Source organism: Rhinatrema bivittatum, chromosome 1, assembly GCF_901001135.1.
Source record: "Rhinatrema bivittatum chromosome 1, aRhiBiv1.1, whole genome shotgun sequence".
In the NCBI taxonomy this organism is placed as follows: Eukaryota; Metazoa; Chordata; class Amphibia; order Gymnophiona; family Rhinatrematidae; genus Rhinatrema; species Rhinatrema bivittatum.
In genome coordinates, this window is record NC_042615.1 from 533,303,505 (window position 1) to 533,329,246 (window position 25,742).

The window sequence follows — 25,742 nt, forward strand, 5'->3', positions numbered from 1 at the left end:
ATCTCCTTAGCAGTTCGGGACTATACACACGCTTGCACAGCGTTAGAAAATTCTAAACAAGAAATAAGCCCCGCTTTCCTGCGGTGATACCTAAAGGTCCCTCCCCCAGTCGAATTCCTGAGGTGGTTTCCGAGATCCCTCAGAGGTAAGCCTTGGTCCGGTAGCCGGTTCCCGACGTGGACTTATCCCCCAGGAACGGGAGTGGCTGAGAGGCAGTGGGTGCAGACCGAGCGCGGCGGTGAAGGTAAATTAGCTCTCCCCCCGCAGCTGGAGACCGCCCGGCTCCAGACTGGGAAACGCAGAGACAAGGTAAGGTAGAAAACTTTGTCTCCGAGGCTCGGATAACTGTACAGATCGCCAGCAGGCGTCTGTCCCATCGGGTTGATCAGCACAGTCCAGGCTAGAACCCGATCTGGCTCGAGGGTCCTCCCATGTGGAGACCTTCGGGGGGGGGGGGGGTGTCGCCATCTTGCTCACGTGTTGCCGGCGACATTCCCCCCCCCCCCCCCCCCTTGATCGCCGCACTGTCTGCCTAACTGAGCTGTGTGCACAACGGCGAGCCGGGCGCATAACATACTTGTGCGCACAGCTGAGTGCGCATAGGTGCCAGGCGCACAGCGAAACGCTCAACAGCGCCAGGCGCACAAGTTCGGCTGTGTGCACAGCGACGCATGCATCTCCATAAGCGCACACACTGGCCTGCACGCATACCTTCGCAGCTTGCACACACACTCTCGGCACATCTGGAGCGCATATCTAAGCCTCCCGGCGCGCGCATATAAACGCACAGACCGGGTTTGAACGCCCCTACCCACACAAACCATGGCACCACTGGCCAAGAAACCCTCTGCCCAGCCTGCCACATGAGAGCTGCGCAGCATGAAGAGGCTACTGCCCTGTGCCTACAGTGCGAGACGGCTCTGGGAGAACCAGGGCAAGATCCCCCACCCCCTCAGCCAGTACAGGAATCGGGATCCACGGGTATTACCCTGGACCTCTCTATTCCCAGCTCGGCCCTCCAGACGGTGCCTTCTGGGAACGCCGCTGGGTTCAATATAGACCCAGAAACCTTTTCCTGGGTGGAATTCTTTAAAGTTCTGCAAATCTTCGTCCAGGCGCCACCGGTGATACAGCCACAGCCTCCACCGGAGGACCCAAACCTCCCAGGCCTTTCTCGGCCTCCCAGAGACGTGCCTCCCCGGACAAAAGCCTAACCTTAGGGGACACGGACACCTCAGAGGAAGACCAAGACTCCCTGGAGGAAGGGGAAATCCCTCCAGGAACGTAACCATACCGAACCAAAGAGGAGCTACCAGACCTCGTGTCCCTGAGGCTGAAGGAGCTGGCCATACCAGGTACTAGTGCCACAGTGGAGCCAAAGACAAACGCTCTTCTGGTCGGGCTCCGTCAGGCCTCATGCCATTTCCCATTGCTGCAAGCCGTACAACAGCTGATCGATCTGGAATGGAATGCGCCGGAGGCCAGTTTCAAGGGAGGACGGGCCCTAGAAGCCCTATATCCACTGGAACCCTCAGCCAAAGAACTCTTGGTGTTTCCCAAAGTGGACGCCATGGCCTGCGTGGTTACCTAGCACACCACCATTCCAGTCGCAGGAGGAGATGCACTCAAGGATGCCCATGACAGATGTCAGGAATCCATCCTTAAACAGTCATTTGATACAGCAGCTATGTCACTGCAGATCGCTGCCTGCTGTGCCGTGGTGACACACGAATGCTTGCCACAGGCCAGGAACACCACCACGCCCGTTGAAACATTGGAACCAGCAATATCCTTCCTCATGGATGCGACTTCCGACCTGGTGTGCACCTCAGCCATGGGCGTCTCATCCATTGTGGCAGCCAGAAGGCAGCTCTGGCTCTGAAGCTGGTCAGCCTACATGACTTCCAAGACGAAATTCACGAGAATACCTTTTAAAGGAATCTTCCTGTTCAGAAGCGAACTGGAGAAGTTAGCCGACAAATGGGGTGAATCTCCAGTACCTCGGTTACCGGAGGACAAGAACAAAAGAAGCCAACGCCCCTCTCCCCGAACATCCAAGGGCAGAGGATCACAGCGTTTTAGACCATATAAGAATACATACAAAGCACCTTGCCCTGCAGGTAGGGGCCAGTCCTTTCAGAACAAACACAACAAGAGGGGAGCCGGCTCAGGTCCAGGCCCCAGCCACACCCCACAATAAGAATCAACAGACCCATCCACAGGAAGAAGCCATAGGGGGCAGGCTTGTCCTGTTCTACCAAAGATGGGACGAGATAACGTCTGACTAGTGGGTCCTAACCATCATTCGAGAGGGATACTTTCTGGACTTCCACAGCATCTCTCCAGACAAATTTGTGAAATCTCCTTGCCACTCCCCCTCCAAGAGGACGGCAGTGGAAACCACACTGACCAAATTTCTCGCCTTAAAGGCTATAACATCGGTGCCCAGGCACCAACGAAATACTGGGCACTATTCCATCTATTTTATCGTCCCCAAGAAAGAGGGAACGTACCGGCCCATCCTGGACCTCAAGTCTGTTATCCGCTTCCTGAGGATACCACACTTCCGCATGGAAACCCTATGATCGGTCATAAGGGCGGTACAGCCGGGAAATTTTCTGACCTCCCTGGATCTGGCAGAAGCCTATCTGCACATACCAGTCCATCACGATCATCAGCGCTTCCTACGCTTCATGATTCTGGACCATCACTACCAGTTTCGAGCGCTACCCTTCAGGCTAGCTACAGCCCTGTGGATGTTCACCAAAATCATGGTTGTAGTGGTGGCAACACTGAGGAAAGAAGGAACCCTCGTACACATATCTGGACGATTGGCTGATCAGGGCAAAATCTCAGAAGAAAGTCATCAGACGACCACCAGAGTCCTCCCAATCTCTGGAATACCTGGGAGTCTGGTTCGACACCCAACAGGACAGGGTCATTCTTCCCCCTACAAGGAGAAGGAAATTGATAGACCAGTTGAGAAAACTGTTGAATGGCGCTCGCCCCCGGTATGGGACTATCGCCAAGTCCTCGGACTCATGACATCAACCCTAGAAGTCGTACCATGGGCAAGGGCCCACATGCGACCACTACAATGTTCCCTACTGTCACGATGGAACCCGATGTCCCAAGACTACACCGTCCGCCTCCAGTTGCCGGCAGAGGCATGGATACAGCCCCTTTCGTGGCTACAAGAAGACCATCTGAGTAAGGCTATCCCCACCGACCTGGGTCTTGCTCACCATGGATGCAAGCCTATGAGGGTGGGGAGCCCACTGTCAGGAACTGACGACCCAGGGTTAATGGGACAAGGAGGAGTCGGGATGGAACATCAACTGACTGGAAGCCCGGGCAGTCAGACTAGCCTGCCTACGATTCAGTTGCAGACTCCGAGGAGAAGCTGTCCGAGTCATGTCGGATAACGCCACAACAGTGGCCTACATCAACTGCCAGGGAGGAACCAGAAGCCAACAGATGTCCCTGGAAATAGACCCCCTAATGACGTGGGCGGAAGCAAACCTGCAAGGGATCTCTGCCACCTACATTGCGGGAAAAGACAACAGAGAAAGTCTAGACCCAGGGGAATGGAGGCTGTCAACCACAGCCTTCCAGTTGATAATAGACCGCTGGGGAACTCCAGCCATGGATCTTCTGGCAACCCAGTCCAATGCCCAAGTTCCCAACTTCTTCAATCACAGACGAGACCCTCAATCCCAGGGGATCAACGCCCTCGTCCAGACCTGGCCACAGGTGGACCTGCTGTACGCCTTTCCTCCATGGCCACTACTGGGCGGGATCATCCACAAGATAGAACACCACAGGGGGCTAGTACTCCTAGTGGCCCCGGACTGGCCAAGAAGGCCGTGGTATGCGGACATGCGAAGACTTCTGGTGGGGAACCCCTTGTGCCTTCCTCCACACAGGGACCTGCTCCAGCAAGGACAGATCCTCCACGAAAACCCAACTCTATTCTCTTAGTCTGGCCATTGAGAGGACTCGCCTGAAGAAGAGCAGATACTCGAGGGCAGTAATTGACACCTTGCTCCGAGCATGCAAGTTTTCCACGTCTTTAACTTACATACGAATATGGAGAATATTCGAAGCCTGGTTTGAAGACTGCAACATCCTTCCGCGGACAGTCAAAATTCCCATGATCCTGGAATTCCTGCAGGACGGCTCGAAGAAGGGGTTGTCTCAACTCCATCCAGGTTCAACTGGCCTGTTTCAGAGCCAAAGTGGATGGCATCAGTCTATCTTCCCATCCAGCCGTCTCCCGCTTCCTGAGAGGGGTCAAGCAAATCCGACCACCACTAAAGTGGCCGGTACCCCTATGGAATCTCAATCTAGTACTAGACTTCCCAGCGGGAACTTCCTTCAGACCTACATGCGGTCTGTCCCTAATGCTTCTGACCTTGAAGACTGCATTCCTAGTGGCAATATGTTCAGCCCGTCGCATCTCCGATCTTCAAGCACTATCTTGTCGGGAACCGTTACTCAGACTCACACCGGGATCCATACAGCTTCGCACTGTGTCCCCTCCTTCCTTCCAAAGGTGTTTTCTCATTTCCATCTAAACGAAACCATCTCACTGATATCTCTAGATGAGCATAAGAACGCGGAAGACTCACGCCGCCTACGCCATCTTAACGTTGGCAGACTCCTAGTCCACTACCTGGAAAGATCGGAATCCATACGAAAGACGGACCACCTATTCATCCTTCACAGCAGGAAGAAACAAGGGGAAGCAGCATAGCGGTCAACCATAGCCCGCTGAATCAAAGAAGTAATCAAGGCGGCCCACCTCTTCAAGTCAAGGCCATTCCACAAGGGCCCAGGCTGAAACCAAGATGCTGTCACCCGCCGAGATCTGTTGGGCGGCAACATGGTCCTCCATTCACACCTTCTCGAGGTTCTACCGCCTGGATGTTCAGGCCAGGGAGGACACAGCATTCGCAAGGGCAGTACTAAGTGGGCCATGGGCAGCGTTCCAACCGGTTTGGGAGTAGATTTTGTACATCCCATTGGTCCTGAGTCCATCTGCTAAACACTAGGAAATGGAGAAATTACTTACCTGATTTCGTTTTCCATAGTGTAGACAGATGGACTCAGTATCCCGCCCATGACTGCCTCATCATCCGGAAACCTCGGGTGACAATCCCCGAGAGCAAGACAAGCACGGGTAAGCCAGACTTACCCCTGGTTAAGACACCTATAGTTACCGAGTGTCCGGCATTTCTCGGTTTACGACACTGGCGGTCTCCATCTACAATTCACGTCAACCAGTTCAAGTTAATCAAGTTATCGAAACACACATATATCCACTATTGCTTTTCGAGGAGAATTCTGAAGAGCAGAGCTTCCTGTAGTGCTGACGTCAGATAGAAATTTGACTCCGTCTCCAACTGCTATCAGGAGCACCCTATACCCATTGGTCCTGAGTCCATCTGTCTACACTAAGGAAAACTAAATTATTAGGTAAGTAATTTTTCCATTGAAGATGTAACAGTTGGAAAGGATGATTGCAGTAGAGAGAAGAGCTGGGAATGGGGTCAGAGGAACCAAGTGAGCGGAGGAGGAGAGAAGATGGGCAGTTTCCTCCACTGTGTCTTCAGAAAAAGAGTGATGAAGGCCAGGGGAATTGTAGAGGAACAAAGTGGGGGGAGAGGAAGAGGTGACCTAGTCGAGGACTCGAGATTAACTCTGTGAATCTTATGGAAGTAGTAAGCCATAGTTTGGACAGTGTGAAGAGGTGAAGGAAGTTTTGAGTAGGGAATTGAGTGTGGCAAAGAGACTACAAAGGTTTGGATGCAAGAGTTTGTCAGATGGACGTAGTAGTCTTGCTTGGCAAGTGCAATAGACTGGAAGGAGGTCAGCATGAATTTGAAATATTAAGTCTGCATGGGATTTTAGCCAGAGGTATTTTGTAGAGTGGGTACAGGAATGTAAGAAGCAAGTTCGAGGGACGAGCTAAGGCTGGGGTTGAGGGCACTTTACAAGAAGGGCAAGAGTGTCTAAAGCAGAGGGATGTTGGAAGAAGAAATTGCTTAATCAACTAACTCAGTCAATGTAGTGGAAGAAAGGAGAGATGAAAAAGTAATAGAGAGGATTCAAGGTGCCTCCTGACTTGGGTATGGACGTTACAGGAGTGGCTTGGTGGCAATGCTCTGTTTTCGATTCCCGGATCATTTCCTCCATACCTTGTGTTGTCTAGTGCTGGTGGTGGTGGAGGCAGCGTTAAGATCTGGTGGAGACATGGTTATAATTAGGATGATATTTGGCACATGGATCCTGGCCTCAGGGCTGTTGTGGCAGTGACCAGACTAGGAACAGCATGTGTGTGGGGGTGGGGGGGGCTTATTAAAATAAGCAGAAAATCCTTTGGTAGTTTTTGAATGATCCCAGAAACTCAGCACTGCTCTAATCTGAACTGAAAAGGAAGAGGAACTTCTGGGCCAACTCCCCCCCACCCCAAAAAAAAAAACAAACAAACTAACTATGCAAAGCCTGAAGCGTATATTTTCCTGGTTACTCCAGCTTATTGTTGCTCTTTGCAGCTGCAGATTCCAGTCAGTATCTTGATTGCCAAAAAAAAAAAACAAGTTTAGAATTGCATGGCAACTTCAAAGAGCGTGTCTTTTTTTTTATATATATAACTCCATAACCTGCATGAAGTTAGTTGTGTATGTAGAGGTGGCAGTGGTGTATGGGAAGGTGTTCGCTGTAGGGGATGATGTATTTGTAATCCATGTTTGTAGAAGGGGGACTGTTATTAGGATGTGTTGGAGTGGCTCTAATGCTATTGCTCTAGCACTTAGCTTTGATTTGTTAGCTACTACTTTCCATGTGTGATGTCCATGTCATAAATAGCCACTCAGATAAAATAGCACTTAATTTTTATTTTATGAAAGGACAGTTTATAGGGCCTATTTTTTTTCTGAAAAGCCATTGACTCTTCCATTTTTCATTCATTAACTGGATGTATTGGAATCAAATACTCATTCTTGTTAGAATGAAATTGATATTGAAGAATCTAAATATGTACACCCTGGAGGAAAGGAGGAGCAGAGGTGATATGATACAGACTTTCAGATACTTGAAAGGTTTTAATGATCCAAAGACAACGACAAACCTGTTCCGTAGGAAAAAAATCAGCAGAACCAGGGGTCACGATTTGGTTCTGAATCTTCCTCCCTGGAGCTTCAATGTCAGGAAGTATTTCTTCACGGAGAGGGTGGTGGATGCCTGGAATGCCCTTCCGGAGGATGTGGTGAAGACCAGAACTGTGAAGGACTTCAAAGGGGCGTGGGATAAACACTGTGGATCCATAAAGTCAAGAGGCCGCCAATGAAGAGTGGGTGACTCGCCAGAATGACGGCTACTGCATGGAGACAATACCCTTATTCAATAAACATACACATGCTTACTGTGACTCCAACATCGCTCTAAGCTTCAACAGCAAGAGGAAATGTGGAAAAATGGATTTACACTCACAATGAGGGGAGTAGCTGGCTTGTTACGGCGGTTACTACCCCAAACCAAATAAGCCTGATGCTTCACCTTCAATGCATATACAGCATAGTTCTCTGCTTCAACGGCAGGGGAGAAGAAAAAAGGGTTCACACTCACAAAGCGGGGAGTAGCTGGCTTGTTACGGCGGTTACTACCCCAAACCAATTGTGTCCGATACTTCACTTTCGATGCATATCCAGCATGGCTCTCTGCTTCAACGGCATGGGAGAAGACTGATACATCACGCATTTCCAGCATAGCTCCCTGCTTCAACAGCAGGGGAGAAGAAAAACAACCAATAAGGACTGTATAACATAGTCTGGGTAAAACAAATAAGCATGGGTGTAGCTTGCTTATTGCGGCGGTTACTACCCCTACTACCCCTAACTAATCAAGCTAGATATTTCAATGGTGGGGGTGGAAGGGAAATAGAACCAAGAGCTAAGAGAAACAGATAAGTATGAGAGAAAAAAACGTGTGAAGCTTGCTGGGCAGACTGGATGGGCCGTTTGGTCTTCTGCCGTCATTTCTATGTTTCTATGATATATGCTGTCACATAAAATTGACCCCCGTGTACATTTTCATATTCATTTTTTCCTCTTTTTGGCCCTGTATCAGGTAGATGAACTTACAGATTTCTAGGTCTCTCACCTTTATTCTTACCACTGCCCTCTGTATCTGTTGCAAGTGAAAATGAATCTTATCATTATTTTTTGATTTCAAGTACCTTTTGCTGGTAGGCTTTTCTAAGCATCTTACCACTCAGTAAATTCTTGTTTATGTAACTTGGCTAGACCAAACATGCCACAGAGCAGGGATTCTCTTATGTGTGTCTGTACTGTTCTATGTCCATCTGGTAGCACTGTAGAAATGATTGATTAGTAGTAATATGATAGACTGCATCCTTTAGTCGCATTTTTCTAATTTCATTCTGCCCTGTCAATCTAGTTTCAAGCCATTAAAAACAAAACAAAACCCTCTAAACTACTATATCTACTTTCAGCCAAAGTTCCAGTACGTTGCATGGAGTAACACGTTGCATTCTGTTGGCTCTGGTGTAGTTGACAGCATATTCATAGTGTTTTGACTATATGAAGATTTCCTGGAGGTAAAAAACAATTAAGGTTACTTTTCAGTTATCACAGCATTCCTCAGTGCTGCACACAGGATCAGTAGTAGAGAGATTTACTTTAACCCTAGGACTGTGTCTGATTTGCATGTGGGCTTTCTTACTGCTGCTGGTTTTTTTTTTTTCTTCAAGGGATTTTCCTTCTTATTGATCAGAGGCTTCTTTTTGGTGTGTGTTGCAAGATTATTGTACTTGAGTTAGACTAAAAGACTTTCTAGATACTTTTGTAATAAGGGAACCATGCTGGTACTTGTTGCCCAAGTGTTGAGTACAAAGTAGAATCTTGTGACCTGGGAAAAAATCGTGGCTCTCATAGTTATGTTTTATTTTTCAAAATTAAACTATAATTTTACAGTTCCTTGTAAAGATACAGAAATGTAATGGAAATAGTCATGTGAAGTTGTGTCCTTCAGAGCTTACATTGTGAGGCTAATTAACTGTACAGCCCTAAAATAAATTTTTATACCGTGAATGTGGAAAAGTTTACTGCAGTCACAAGTTTTGCCCAGTTTGGTAGTTCAAACCTGCTTCTAGAAAAAGGTAAAGTTAATATTTTCGTTGGATGGCAAGACTAAGGAAGTACAGGGTGGTTCAACCTATGTGAAGCCTGAGTTTCAAAGGGGTCGTTGCCAGAAGCTTACCTGGCAGACTTATGGTCTTGGTCAACGCTTCCCATGTAGGTACAGATAGGGCAAGCAAGTCGTTGAAAGGACAGTAAAGCACAGTCTAGATCCAGGGGACGCCCATATGGGTCCCTAGGCTCAAGGGCTCCAATCCAGACACCACCCAATGCACAGGGACTGACCTAGGTCAAGGTTTCTACCTCTGGGCTTGAGGTGCGAGGTGAAGTTAAGGACTTGGTAGTGCCCAGGACGATACTTAGAAATCAGAAGTAGCTGGATTAAGGCCCAAAATTAAGAGGAACCTGACCTCTGTCCTGCCATGTGGCCTGGCCCTTGAGAGGGATACATCTGTGGTGCAGAAATTGCTTGCAGGTGATAGTGGGCACGATGCTCAAGGCTTGTAAGACCTTAACTTCCTTAGACTACATCAGGATCTGGAGTTTGTTCGACATGGCTTGCCAGGAGAAAATAATTTCTCCATGGAGCGCAGACATCTCATGAATCCTGGACTTTCTACAGAAGGGCTTAAATAAGGTCCTAGCCCTTAATTCTTTAAGAGGACAGGTGGCAGCCATTTCATGTTTCTGAGCCGCATTAGTGGTGCTTAGGTCGCTATGCATCTGGATGAGATACGCCTTTGAAGGGGGCGAAGCAGATCACACTGCCTTCCAGACCAATCTTTCTGGAATGGGACCTCAGTCTGGTCCTGAAGGCTCTGGCAGGAGCCCTCTTTGACCCCCCAAGGAGGACTTTCATCAAAGACCTATTACTGAAAATAGCTTTCCTGAATGTGATGTTTGATCCAGATGCATTTCGGAGTTGCAGGCTCTCTCATGCAATGAACCTTATGGTAATATCTTGCCATGCTATTACACTTAAGCTGCTGCCATCCTGCCTTCCCAAGGTGATCTCTTCTTTCCGTCTAAATCAGTTAGTAGTGTTGCCAGCTTTCTGGTGGAAAGAAGGCAAGGGCAATGAGAGCAGCCTGCACATATTGTGTGTACTGCAGAGGTTCTGAAGTACCTGAAGGTGACAAATCCATTCAGGACACTAAACAAACTGGCCTAGTTAGTGGAACCCAAAAGGGAGAGTCTACTTCTAAATCCACTGTAGCATCATGATCAAGGAAGCCATCTCTTCAGTATAGATGCCTAATGGCAAGCAGATCCTTACGGCCCTGTGTGTGTACTCTCAGGGCACAGTTATCCTCCTGGGCAGAAGCCTTGTCAGTCTCCCCAGGGAAACTTGTAGAGCTGCTACCTGGTCATCTCTGCATTTCTTTGCCAAGCACTATAGTCTGGAGGTTCAAGCAAAAGAGGGAGTGGGGTACTTAGGAAGGCCCGTCTTCTTTCCATCCTACCTAGGCGATGGCTGTTTCAGACGAGTGAGCTCATGGGCCGCTGTCGGATTGGCACAGCCTAGTTTGAGTACAGACTAGGCCCTGGCAGGCAGCGGCTGATGTGTTAATGGCTTCTTTCAGGACAGACAGTTTTTAGGCAGAGATGGAAGGCAGGTTAAGGTCAGGGTTGGCAGAGATTAGGAGATAAGCTGAGGTCAGGGCAGGCAGTTTGTGGCTTCATTTGTATTTTACTGTATAGAGTAGCAGTAGCTGTCGGTGCTTTTTAGCAGCAGAAACTGTAATCCTTCCTGCTGGTTTTACTACTTTACCAGTAAGGGCAGTGATGAATATTCAGGCAAGACACATTGCTTTCTGGACAGTGAGGAAGTACTCTTCCATGTTTCTGACAGGAAGAATTTAAATGTGTATCTGAGAGGACTCCAGACATTGATAAGGAGGCAAGGTGTTTATACATCTTGAATGCAGATTTTCAGGAAATAACATTGAACAGTTATGCTATTAATCTCTTGTACAATATAAAAGCCAACTTAAATACTTTTAAGAACTACAGTCATGGTCACACTCAGAAATGGTGACAGTTACTGATTTTTTTTTAAAACTTTATATATTGAGTACAGCACATGCCGCTTCACAAAACATAAGCATTATCACCAAGCTTGGCTATTATATACCAACATACAGAGTACCAAAAAACTCAACTATTTTACAGTACCATATAGTATTACATAACATGTACACAAGACAAACGCACTCCACACACATTCCAACTAAAATAACTAAGAATAAATATCTAAAATATATATAAAATCTAATATAAATAAGATGGTCTCCATTGAGCATTAGAACCCAATATTTTAAATTTATCCTGTACTTGTAGAGGTAAAAAAAAAAAATTGGGCCCATGCCTTTGCATAATCTCTAGGCAATGAACATTGCATAAAGATTGCATCTAATCTTTCTATATGCATCCATGCTTCTATAACATTCCTCCATATATCAAAAGATGGAGACTCCGGCTGCATCCAGTACTTGAGAATGGTAAAATATGCTAGCATATTTTATGCCATAAAAACAAATTTTTTATATTCTTTTGACATAGGATCATTCCAATATTATCCCCCTAATAGCAATAGATGGCCATCAAAAGACGGGCATGAGGATGTTATCCTTTCCATTTAAAAAAAAAAAAATCCCTGAAGGGAAAGACCTTACGGCATAGGAGAAATATATAGTTTAGTTTATTGTATTTTATATACCGTCACATCAGACGTGCCTTCACAATGGTTTACAGAGATCATAACATATAGTAAATACAATACATTTATAAAATAGCAACAACTAACTCTATTAAAATAAGGAATAAGTTAGTTATTAAAATCAGTAAAAGCAAAATAAAATCAGTTAGAGTATAAGAATAAAATAACCAAAAACCACAGAACGGGAGACAAACAATAAAAGGAAGCGGCCAGATCAGTTCCAGATGCTGGTGAAACTAGTTTGTGTCTTGAATAAATGATCCCATCTCCATGATATATAGTACATACATCACTCTACAATACCAAATTTAAATACTTTAAATTGTCTGTAGTTATGGTGCAGAATTTTAAAAAACATTTCCTGATACTTCGCGTCAAAGGAGAATCTAGTGACAGGCTCAAAACACGGATATGTACCATAGATACCATAATCCCCCAATGAGCGAGTACAGTATTGTGCTAAATCTGTTAGCCAGTAGTAATCTTCTGTAGACGAGTTTATACCACACAGAACTTGTTCATCCTCTTTCCCGTAGATTGAAGGACTGATGCCAATGAAGTAGAATAAAATAACTCTTCAAAGTCCTTCAAAAGAGATATCACATAATATCTGGCTTGAAGATAAGCAAAAAAGTTTTTTGGGCAAAGTATATTGATCTTGCAATTGTTGAAAAGAGCATGGTTTTGGTATCAAAACAAAGATGTGAAACATCTAATATACCTCTTGTGTACCGTTTTTTATCTCACTAAAGATACCTCGTGAACTTGAAGAACTACCTTGTAGGGGAAGAAAACCTGCTATAGTAAAAGGAAGAATCCCCACCATTTATGAACTTAACGGCAAGCCATCCATATTAGTCGAAATAGCAGTTCCACAAAACTGCAGGCAGCTTCTTTTTTGGTTTTTTTGGTTTTTTTTTTAACATGAAGGAATCCAAGAATAGAGAGGGGGGAGACCTTTATAAACAAACGGGGTGCAAAAATGATAGGATGAAGTATACCATTCCCCGCAAAAAATGTAACTGGCTTGCCATATTATAAAGAAGAAAATCATGGTGATTAAGGCCGCCCCCTGCCCCCCCAAAACATTTAGATCTTAATTTAAGAAGACTAATACGAGCTCTCTTCCTGTGCCATAAAAACCGGCCCAGCATAGATTTAAGAGCTGCTATATCTTTATTGCTCAACCAACACAGTACCATCTGAATCTTACATAAAAGCTTTGGAAAAAGAACCATTTTAAACACACACCTTCCTAATAATGAAAGAGGCAAATCCTTCCAGGCCTGTGTAGTACCAATATAAAGGGAATGTAATCTAATCTGGTCTTGTGGTACCCAGATCCCCAGGTATTTAATTTTGTCTTGAGCCCAATTTAAAGGAAATTCACCCAACCACTGAAGTCCTGTATTAGCATGGATAGGTCACACTTTATATTTGGAAAAATTAATTTTTAAACCCACAAATTACCCAAAAGAATAAAACAATTGAAGCACATGGAAAAGAATTTTGTGGATTGTATAAGAATAGCATGTCATCTGCAAACAGGCAAATATGACAATCACGCCCACCCAGTATAAGCCCACAGATAGATGGAGATTCTAACTTAAGAACATACCATGCTGGGTCAGACCAAGGGTCCATCAAGCCCAGGTTCCTATTTCCAACAGTGGCCAATCCAGGCCATAAGAACCTGGCAAGTACCCAAAAACGAAGTCTATTCCATGTTAGTTACTAATAATAGCAGTGGCTATTTTCTAAGTCAACTTAATAGCAGGTAATAGACTTCTTCTCCTCAAACTTATCCAATCCTTTTTGAAACACAGCTATACTAACTGCACTAACACATCCTCTGGCAAATTCCAGAGTTTAATTGTGCGTTGAGTAAAAAAGAACTTTCTCCGATTAGTTTTAAATGTGCCACATGCTAACTTCATGGAGTGCTCCCTAGTATTTCTATTATTCGAAAGTGTAAATAAGTCACATCTACTCATTCAAGATCTCTCATGATCTTAAAGACCTCTATCATATCCCCCCTCAGTCATCTCTTCTCCAAGCTGAACAGCCCTAACATCGTCAGCCTTTCCTCATAGGGGAGCTATTCCATCCTCTTTATCATTTTGGTTGTTCTTCTCTGTACCTTCTCCATCGCAACTATATCTTTTTTTGAGATGCGGCGACCAGAATTGTACACAGTATTCAAGGTGCGGTCTCACCATGGAGCGCTATAGAGGCATTATAACATTTTCCGTTTTATTAACCATTCCGTTCCTAATAATTCTTAACATTGTTTGCTTTTTTTTTTGACTGCTGCAGCACACTGAGCTGACTATTTTAAAGTATTATCCAATATGATGCCTGGGTGATAACTCCTAATATGGAACCTAACATCGTGTAACTACAGCAAGAGTTATTTTTCCCTAAATGCAACACCTTGCACTTGTCCATATTAAATTTCATCTGCCATTTGGATGCCCAATCTTCCAGTCTTGCAAGGTCCTCCTGTAATGTATCACAGTCCGCTTGTGATTTAACTACTCTGAATAATTTTGTGTCATCCGCAAATTTGATAACCTCACTTGTCGTATTCTTTTCCAGATCATTTATATATATTGAAAAGCACCGGTCCAAGTACAGATCCCTGAGGCACTCCACTGTTTACCCTTTTTCACTGAGAAAATTGACCATTTAATGCTACAATTTATTTATTTATTTATTTATTTATTTAATGCTACAATTTATTTATTGATTTATTAACCGCATGTTTATTAACGGTTTAATAGTATTTACTATTTGCTTACTTCTATTAATTTGTTTCAAAGTAAAAACTTGTTTACTTCGTTTGTTTCAATGTAAACTTGTTTACGTCTTTTGCTCAATGTAAAACTTCGTCGTTTAATCCTGTTCTATGTAAACCGCTAAATGTAGCGATTGTTACTGTTCTATGTAAACCGGGGTGATATGTATATTATACAGGAACCTCCGGTATATAAATTATTTAAATAAATAAATAAATACTCTGTTTCCTTTCTTTTAACCAGTTTGTAATCCACGAAAGGACATCACTTCCTACCCCATGACTTTTTGGTGTTCTTAGAAGCCTCTCATGAGGGACTTTGTCAAACGCTACATCTACTGGTTCACGTTTATCCTCATGTTTATTAACCCCTTCAAAAAAAACGAAGCAGATTTGTGAGGCAAGACTTCCCTTGGGTAAATCAATGTTGATTGTGTTCCATTAAACCATGTCTTTCTATATGCTCTACGATTTTGATCTTGATAGTTTCCTCTTGTAGTTGTTACCCTTAAACAGAATACATGGGGAATAACCTGCTCGAAGTGGCAGTAAAGACTTTAAAGTAAGTCATGAGGGTAGCCCAAGCAGAGGGAATCAAAACTAAAGTGTTTTTATGTACTTACAAAACTTATATTCTCCCTTATGCAATTTTTATCATTTTGGGCAGATTATATTAAACATATATATCTTGTATATAAAGTACAGGACCGCCTGGCAGCCATTTGTTGTTGTTTTTTAAACATAGAATGACAACAGATAAATAACGTATTGCCCATCCATATCTCTTGCTCACCTTTAAGGTCCCTTCCTATTCCTTAGACATTCTCTGTGCTTGTCCCATGTTTTCTTGAATTCTGATATGGTTCTCATCTCCGCAATATCCAAAAAAGCTGTTCCATGCATTCATCACCCTTTTCTGAATCGACTCCCTTTCGCCCTCATCCCCTTCATTTCAGAGTCTCCTGTACATTTATTCTTTGGAGGTATTTAAATGTCTCTCATATCTCCCCCTTTTCAGGTCATTTTTAAATATTGGGATTACATTGGCCACCTTCCATTCTTCAGGTGGTACTCCATTAATGTTCTTTCTCTATTTGGAAGCCTGACCATTTAGTCCTACCCTCTGGTTTTTATTTTAACCATTTCCCAATCCATAATATGACAGTGCTTTGTATCTCATGACTTTTTAAATTTCATGAGAAGTCTCCCATGGGGGATTTATCATTTGCTTTCTGAAAATCCAAATATACTACTTCAACTGGCTCTCCTTTACATATTTGCTTACATCTTAAAAAAATATAATTGGTTTGTAAGGCAAGACTGTAAGCCGTATTGACTCTTCCCCATTAAACCATGTCTTGTCTGTGGCCAGTAATTTTTTTTTTTTTTTTTTAAGAATAGCTTCTACCATTTTGCCCTGTACAGATATCAGGTGCACCAGTTTATAGTTTTCTGGATAACCTCTGGAACCCTTTTTAAAAATCTGTGTTGCATTGGCCACCCTCTAGTTTTCAGGTTATTGTCGTGGTTTTAAATGATAGGTTACTGATTACTAGTAATAGATTTTGCAGTTGCATATTTTGTATGTGATCCTGGTGATTTGTTTACTCTTTTGTCAGTTTGATCTATCATTTCTTCCATTATTGCACAGGTTTGCTTTAGTTGCTCAGAATCATCACCACTGAAGAATGTTTCTAGTGTAGGTATATTCCCAACATTCTCTTCATTAAAGATAGAGACAAATAATTCATTATTTGCTGTTTCCTTGTCCTCTCTATTATTTAGCATCTCAGTTCACTGCCTCACAGGGGAAATATGATACAGACTTTTAAATACTTTAAAGGTATAAATGATGCACAAGAATAAAACCTTTTCTGATGGAAAGGAAGCTGTAGAGCCAGGGGTCATAATATGAAACACCAAGTGGGGTAGTATACTTTGGAATAATGTCAGAAAATATTTCTTCAAGGAAAGGATAGTGGATGTACAGCACACCTTCCTGGAAGAGGTGGTGAAGACAAGAATGGTAATGGGATTTAAAAGGGCATGGAATAAGCACAGAGGATGGAAATGAAGAAATGGGGTAACCTTTATTAACTTCAGTTGTTACATTTCTGCCTCAAATGCTGAAAAAAAAGTGTGAAAAGCGGAATAAAAAAAAATCAAGTAGTTTTTCCTAATGTCTTCTCTCCAGTCATTGTCAAATTTGATTGCTATTGCTAAGCAGTTACACTACAGTAACCAATTGTACCAGGTCATGCATTCCGTTGAAGACTTAGTGTAGTAAATTACCTCCCTCTGCTGCATGAAGCAATCATTTATTTCATTAATAAACTTAAAACTCTCTAGCATGTTCTGATGAGACAATGACCCAGTCAGTACTGGAGTAATTGAAATATAACATTGTTGCCAAATTTATTTGCTTTTTTGATTTCTGCTCAGCACATCTCTTGGAAAGCTTGTTAGTTCTACATTAGAATATGTGTTTGATTTTATTATTGTAAATAGGCATTTTTCTAGTACAAACATAAATGAAAAGATTTGAGAATTTGAAATGGCAAGATGTACTTACACATGGAGTCCATTCCCTTTCAAAACTGGAAAGACATACTCCACAAAATTTCCAAAGGCGTTGTGTACATTGTGTGTTTCTACACAATCTACAGTCCTTTCTTCCTTCTTATTGTCCCCCCATCAAGTCTCAAATCAACCCCCTCCTCAGCAATCCCTCTTAATCTTGTCATCCTCAGCAATAATTTTGGACCTCTCCGAAGTCTCGATTCCATATTTCAACAGAATGTTTGACAACTCCTCCCTCAGAAGTTGCCCAACCTCAATTCCCCTGTTAGTATGTGGGAAGTTCATTTCACTCAGAAGTATCATTGGGGCTTTAAAAGTTGCTGGTTGCAGTATGGTTGTCTGGGTCCTTGACATCTAGTTCAAAAGCTAAATGGCCAGCAAGAGACTTTGATATCAGACTCCTTTAATGAGAGCTTGACACATGCAGGTTTTTATTTTATGGATGGATTATGCTGTTACTTTCAAGGCACCTAGATATATATATATTTTTTTTTTCAGCAGTCCAAGACGTAGATTTTAGGGTAGAGTTGGGATTTGCGGCTAAAATTGCAAAATCATGTGGCATGCATAATATATTGAATGTGCTCATAATTTGCCATTAAAATGAGAAATTGTCTAAGGAAGGAACATTTTTTTGTTAGGTATTAAAATATTTTGGTTAAGTAATGATGTCAGAACTCATTGGATCTGCTTTATATGTTCTCTTATGGTGGTATTTGGAGAGGTTACTTTTAAGCACACTTGTTAAGTTTACTACACTATATATAATGGGGCTTTCCAAATCTACCCTGGGACTCCACAGCCAATCAGGTTCCCATGATATCCACAGTGAATATGCATGAGATAAATTAGTATACCCTGGGTTTTCCATAGCAAGCAGGGCTGAAGTTAGTCATGATTGATGTTGTCCAATGCCTAGTGGACCTTTCTTTCCTAGTTCATAGAGCTTTTGCTGTATTGAGCATGTGTGGAGTTCCCACATGGGAGCTGCCTCTCCTCAGTCTTTTTGGCCAAGCTACTGCAGACATATATACTCTTTCTCTCTGTTTTAGTTTGTTTTGTGCTATTCTAGTGGTTGTGTTTTGTGTGTGTGGTTTTTTTTTTTTCAACACGTTTTGGTGTTGCTTCACTTCCTTGGCAGCCCCTCAACAATGTTCAGTGTTCCAAAAAACGAGAAAAAGATAAGCAACTAAGACTACCCTCAGCAGCTTTGAGGATTGTATGTGGGGTAAGATGTCTCATAGACAGCCACATCTGTTATTGATGACTGGAACCTGATCATGAAGCATCTGTTATTGATGTCACAAATTATTTAGTGATCCAGATCCTGAGAGATGGAGGAATTAATATCAGATTAGTTAAGAGCCACAGCCGGTGGAGCAGAGGCTATTTTAGTGCGAGTGAAGCTAGGCTGCCTCCTCCTTCGGAGCAGGTCTTGGAACCTTCCAGCTCATTGAAGTCAAATAAGGTGCGGAAGCGCTGGACTCCGGAATCTGTGAGCTCTCCACAGGTTCTGCAGGCCTCGGAGCACCTAAAAAGAAGCAGCACCATGTATTGGAGCTAGCAGTGTGGACAGCTGCCATTAAAGAATTATTTAATTTAATTTAATTTTTTTTTTAGTACTGTACACTGCTCTGACCAGATTTGCACTGATTTAGCAGTTTAAAAGAGCCAATAAAGAAAGAAATGTTCAAGGTCCACCATGATGTACTTTGCTCCTTCGCACCAGTGGCACTGTCAGCATCATCATTGCAGCTATTCATCAATTAGTGCAACACTCACCAGCTGCGTTTATTAAACTTGAAAAGAGCAGGAGGTCCAAAGGGGGATGAGCTTCACTTACCTCCTCTAGTCTCTAGGGTAGCATCACCGTCGAAGCTTCTGAAATAAAGTCTTCGCCTGGAGATACCAACCCTCAGTTCATATGCTCTAGGAAGGGTCTACCTTGAGTCCAGAGGGAGTTTTTGAGCAGGATGAACCTATATTGGTTTTGGAAGAAGATGTTACTCCCTGCAACTCCAAGGTAGAGATCATGGCAGCCAGTAGACCCTTTGGCAGAGTTGAAGACTGTTTGTCTCCTTGGCAGTTGAGGACAAGGAGAGCACCCTTCAACCTCTCCTGACCAGACTGTCAGATTTGTTACACCCCCCCCAGGAAAAGTCCCTTTCATCTCCACACTGAAGGATGTCCCATTAGAGCTCCCAAAAGTAGAATCTAGTCCCCAATATTCTCGCTGCAAAGTTCTGTTGGTTGGAGGACATCCCTCAGGAATATTCCCCTCTGAGATGACCAAGAACCCTGCCCTAGTTGCCATCTTCATCATTGGAGTCCTGGGTTTATGTTCACTCACCCCTCGAATCAGAAGAAGAATCTGGGATTCCTTCCGACCCCCATACCTGATCCTCTGGAACACGTTGTACTGCCAGAGGATCGTTCCCATTCCAAACTTTTAGATAAGCTGGGGAAAGTCCCTGGGAGTTGGCATTTGCAAGGACAAAGGACCCTTGCATGGAGGTATCTTGTCACCTTTGGTTCCTAAAAACTTCTGCAGAAACTGCAGTGGTTCTGGTGCACGCAATTCTGCAAGATATGCAAACAAGAACGTGGAAAAAATCTGGTGGCCAGAAAGCTAGACCTTTTAAGTATAAAGTTCAGAAAACCCCAGGGTTTGGGGTAATGCTGCTACCACACCAATTGGGCATAATAGAATCATTGCTGAAAAGGGCAACGAAGACCAGCATCCCACCAGGCAAAGATCCTGTGCTGTTGGAGGACAACCTTGGGGGAAAACATTTTCCTGAAATCAATGCCCATATTGCAGCCCACCAGTTTTATCTGGTGCATTACTTACATGATGGTATCAAGAAGCTGAAACCGCTGCTAGATTTGTGGGGTGGAGGCCAGTTGAGGTATCCGCAAGTTCTTCAAGCATACCGAGTAGTACGAACAACTTCTCCTTTATTCAGTATATGAATCATTTGGCACCACAGCCAGATCAATGGCAGCAGCCATTAGAGCACTCCAAATGGCTTGGTTAAGGGCCAGTAGTCTGCGTGAAGATGCACATAAGTTGGCGGATATGCCATGCTCTGGGGCGAGAAACTTGGTGAAAAGTGACCCAAATTGAGGAATGATTAAAAACGAACATACTAATTCTAACCAATAAAAATAAACTGCATAAACATTACAAATATTGACAAGAAATAAGTTTCACATAAGTCAAGAAAAGTTTTCTTAATGCTCATATAGTTAGTTTTATTGTGCAGTATAGCAGCTGTTTCATAGTTTTCTAAATTTTCAACTACTGTCTTACCTTGTATCAGGAATCTAGTGCAACTTCCACATCTGTGCTACATATATTTTGACTGACAACTATTATGCTAATATCTAGTAAGATTTGTAAGAGGCATTCCTTAGGTTGACAAGGCAGGTTTGAGTGATCTCGCGTACAAACATTTGGACACGTGTCCAAAATGCTTGCGCGTTAGAGCAAGTTTCACCAGGTTTATAAATATTCCTATGTCTACACATTTCGTCCAGCAACTACGTCATATTAATATGATACATATTTACTGGCGGCATGTGATATCTACATATTTTATAAGTAATGTGTATCAAGGCTGCTACGGAAAATTCGAGAGGCTCAAACTTCTTCCAAAGGAAACAAAAAGATTTTTGCACCTTGTTAAGGCATTCAGTTGATCTTAGTGTATTTATAATGCAAAACCTGCCTGGGGCAGTCTCTTAAAATGTTGTTTCTGCAGAAGAAACAGTTTGGTTTTCAGTCATTTTCTTTCTTTCTTAACTGTTAGTATAAAAATGATTTTCCTTTGAAAAGAAAAGTTGAAGGGGAAGTTTTGTGACAGTAAACAAATTCTGCATCCATAAAACTGTAGTAATTAGGGAGCCTTAATTGTCCAGCTGTTGACATTGCTACTCATTTTGTCTACTTTAGAAGACTTGAAAGGTTGAGTCAACTGTGTAGGAGTTTGAACCTGTGAACATTTATACAGATGTCACAAGGATGTACTTCAGAGCACTCTTTAATGCCCTTTGACTAGTCTTATTAAGAGCTGGTAATGGATAATAAAATTAATGTTTTGTGTGTGTTGTTTTTTTTCCCCCCAGCCCAGTGTTTTGATTGTAAGTTACAAGGAATCTGCAAAAACAGCTTCACAGTTTGGACCCTACAAATTAGCAGAATGGCGGCCTGACAGCTCCATGTTATGTGTTGCAGTAAGTGAAGATTTTTTTTCCCCCCTCTTGTTTTAAAGGTAATTTATAGTGAGAATAACCACTCCTTCGTTCAAATGTTTCCATTTTAGTTGCACTGTCTCCTCATATAAATTCAACACTTTACCTGGATGGAAAACTAGGAGGTTTGTAAGGATCTTGCCATGTTTGTTTTAAAGCTATTGTCTAATAAGCCAAATGTACATTGTGTGCATTGTCAGAATCCTAAGGCTTAAATATAGTAGAGATTATATTAAATATGGCACATTCTAAATATAGATGAAAATCTAGCAAATGATTTATTCCAGTATATATGCAGATGAATTTAACCAAGTGTTTTGAAACATAATTTTAGACAGTTCTTAAGGCATATCACTACAAACTAGAAAGCCTGCCTTTATCTGTGATGTTTTAGTAGTTTTAAAAGTGGGATTGGTTGAAAAATAAACTGAAAGGAATACCATATTGCTATTTTTTTTAATGTACACTTGTAATTAAATGCATATTTGCTATATTGATGCTATCTGCAGTTGCGCCTCCTTTGTATGGAAGCTATTTTTTAGGCTGCTTCAGGTGGTTCTTGGGCAGCTACAAGATTTTTTGTGTTGAATCAGATTTATTGGATAATTACGAGGCTTGGTGTAAGTGCTTCCATGTCATGGGTGGCATTGGTTAAAAATCTATATATTGGCTTATGCATCAGATGTGGAACTCATTCTATTAATTTGCATGTTATGTTTGGTACATTGATCATTCAGTGTTGAATTGCCTTTTTAAGGCTGGGATAAGAGTGGGAGGTATTTGATTTTTTTTTTGTCAGATAGAACCCAGTTTGTGGTAAAAGATGGAGTGCTTCAGGGTTGCATGCAATACTTTGTTGTATGCCCCAAGGGGGAGGGGGGGTTCTTGCTGTTCCTTCTCTTAAATGTGTACTTGCAGCCATTAACAAAAGTGATTGATCAATATGGGATGAAGTACTTTTTTGCAAATTATATACAGATTTGTGTTCTGTTGGGGACTGATACACTATTGGCTCTTGAACAGTTGTATAGTTTTCTTGTAGCAATTTCCCAGTAGACAGAACAGGCTTATGCTTAATATGATTAAGCCAGAGGCTCTCTGGGTGTACAAGGGTAAAGTGCAGTTTGCTAGTTTTTCAGTTTTTATTTATGAGCATTTTCTCTAATTGAAAGATTGAGTGCGAAGCCTGGGGGTTCTATTGAACAGTGAATTGATGGTGGAACCACACTCTTCTTCTCACTTATTCAGAATGGTTACTTTCATCTAAGGTCGCGTCATTTGGTGCATCAATTATTTTGAGAAGGCTAATTTTGCTTCCATTGTGCATGGTATTCTTATGTACTAGTTAGTTATCATTTTCTGTTGCTGGGTATCCTGAAGAAGGTTCTGAGGATACTGGTTTTTTAAATTTTGTTTTACCCAGGAATTTCAGTATTTGTTTCACTGAATTCACTACTGGGCAAAATCAGAGGGAAAAAATAACTTCTCATTTTTCTAGGTAAATATTTTTGTTCTTTTTGTAATAAACACTGATAAATTCCAGGAAAAATAAAATAAAAACTGACAACAAATGTCCCTGAAAATATGGCAGCTCATCTGCTGTCTGGTTGTGGCTGGAGGATTTGCATTACTCCTGTGTTGGCTGATTTGCATTGGTTACTTGCCGAGTCAAGAATTGTTTTAAAGCGTTATTTCTGACTTTGGACTCATCATTCTGAAGGTTTTCTGTTTGGCTATGAAATGGACATCTTACTCTTCTCATGGAGCTTTACAATCACAGAACTTTTTTTTTTTAATAGAGCTTCCCCTTTTGAGAGTGAGATCAGCTATATTGGACAAGCAAACTCTCACTGGCTATTCCCCAGTTGTGGAATGTTACCATGTGAAATCAGGTTGGCGGACTCTTTAATGGCCTTTAAGACAGGCCTTGAAAATCTGATTATTTGTTAGTCTGAATATGGTAGTCAATAAGTAATGGCAGTTGATGAATAATTACTGTGGAGTGATGATTAGAAGTTGGGACTAGTTAGGGTTATGTTGGATTGTATGTTCCCAGTCAGCTATATTTCTTGGTATGGAGTTGTGTGCCACCTGGTATGTGTGTTCTTATGGTTACCTTGTAATGTGTGCTGCCTTGATTGTGTGGAGGATGGCATGTAAATACTGCTGAATCAGAACATTTGAGATGTGCCCCAGTCATTTAGTACTCTTGTTTTCTTGCTTATTTAATACACTCCTTAAATGATTGCTTACAAATATTGTCAAGGTCTTTGGTTTCATAAATCTAAACTTGATAAATCAGAGGGAATACAATTCCAGTTAAGTGTTTTAGTTTCCAAATTGCTGTGAGAGGAAAACTGTGCAGGATTTGCTGTCGGGCTTATTCTTTTTTGCTTTTTCTTAACTCTGTAGCATGCTCTCTAATTTTCCTCTTCAGCTGTGGCACAGCTAACCCTTAGGGTAGCATTAACAGACTCTTGCTCTAATTTTGAGGAAACTGTGTATTCAGTGTAGCAGTCTATTTATGGAAAAAAGGTTTTCCACTGATGTAACAGTAAAGTTATTTTGTTTTCTCTCAAACTTTTTTTTTTTCATTTTGTGAGACTGAAACGTTTCTAGGTGGCTCCTTCCAGTTTAAGCAAAAAGTATAATTAAATTTTCTTGCTGGACAGAGCTTTGGGTTTCATGAAAGACTACAGTATGTCATAAATGCCTAAAATTGTGGACTGCTCAATCAGAAGCATATGTGGTATCAATTCACATTTATTTTTAGCCTAGAAACTGTATTGGTGTATCTCCAAATCTGCATAGTTTACTGTATCCCTCAAGTGGTTAGAGTAGTGGATTTGAAACCATGGTTCAAATTCCACTTTTCCTGTTGATGCTACTTATGACCTTGGGCAAGTCACTTCATCCTCCATTACTCAGGTACAAACTTATATTGTAAGCCTCTTGTAACTTGTCTTGAGTTCAGATTTGATAAAATGAGTAATTTTAATTTAAAATTCTGCATTCCTCAAGCAAGTTTATTGGGTTACTGTTTTTGAAAGGCTTCAAGTTGAGAAAGTGAGAAATAGAAGGCAAGAATCTTTGGTTCTCTGTAAACCAGGGAAAAACTTTGCATTTTGTTGAGCTTGTTTTTTTCGAGGGAAGGCAGGATTAACAAGCTACAAAAGTGGTTGACATCTGGTGCCAATGCAGAGCATTTCCTAGAGCTCTGAAAAACGCTGAGAAAGTTAATCGGGAAATGTGTGGGACTTCTCACAGCCACTGTTGTGCAGTACCCCCTTAGACTTTAGCCTTTTCTTTTGTCCGTAGATGACATAATGAGTTCCCTATTTTGAGAGGATTTTTCTTTGTGATCAGGCTTTCTCAACCAGTTCTTTGAAACCTTGTTTGGTCTTGTTAATTTCTATAGTAGGGTTTTCAGCATTTTGTGTTTTGGAGCTTTTTTGTTGAAGGTGCTTTGTCCTGAGAATTTTCTTCTCTCACAGGCCGGTTCAGAAAAACGCGTGGGAGAGCTGGCGAGCGCACAGGCCAGTTTCATGGGCACGCGATTCAGGAGGGTGGCCTATGCAAATTAGGGCCCCGCGGTAAAAGGCGCTAGGGACACTAGTGCGTCCCTAGCGCCTCCTTTTTCACAGGAGCAGCGGCTGTCAGCGGGTTTGACAGCTGATGCTCAATTTTGCCGGCATCTGTTCTCAAACCCGCTGACAGCCACTGGTTCGGAAAATGGATTCCGGCATAATTGAGTGTCCGTCTTCCAGGACACGGGCCGATTTTTACTTTTTTTTTTTTTTTTTACTTTTGGGGCCTCCAACTTAATATTGTCATGATATTAAGTTGGAGGGTGTACAGAAAAGCAGTTTTTACTGCTTTTCTGTGCACTTCCCCGGCGCCGGCAGAAATTAACTCCAGCCTTTGGGCAGGGTTAATTTCTGAGAGTAAAATGTGTGGCTTGGCTGCACATTTTACTTTTATGTATCGCGCAGGAATAACAGGGCCATCAGCATGCATTTGCATGTTGCAGGCGCTATTAGTTTCGGGGGGGGTTAGATGTGCATTTTCGATGCACTATTACCCCTTACTGAATAAGGGGTAAAGCTAGCACGTCAAATGTGTGTCCAAATGCGGGTTAACAGTGTGCTCCACTGTACTGTATCGGCCTGTCAGTAAAGCCTAATTCAGCAACCTCAGCCTATTTATTTTGTCATGATTTCATCTTGACACT

At 42.5% G+C, this 25,742-nt stretch overlaps 1 protein-coding gene across 2 annotated transcripts in view; it reads left to right on the forward strand.

Moving 5' to 3' along the window:
* The window catches only part of RIC1 (RIC1 homolog, RAB6A GEF complex partner 1), a 312,556-nt gene that overhangs the window by 6,390 nt on the left and 280,424 nt on the right, over positions 1–25,742 (forward strand). For both annotated transcript variants that reach the window (XM_029613872.1, XM_029613883.1), the window contains exon 2: positions 21,386–21,493. In XM_029613872.1, the coding sequence (XP_029469732.1) occupies positions 21,386–21,493 (108 nt within the window). The remainder of the gene's footprint in view (positions 1–21,385; positions 21,494–25,742) is intronic.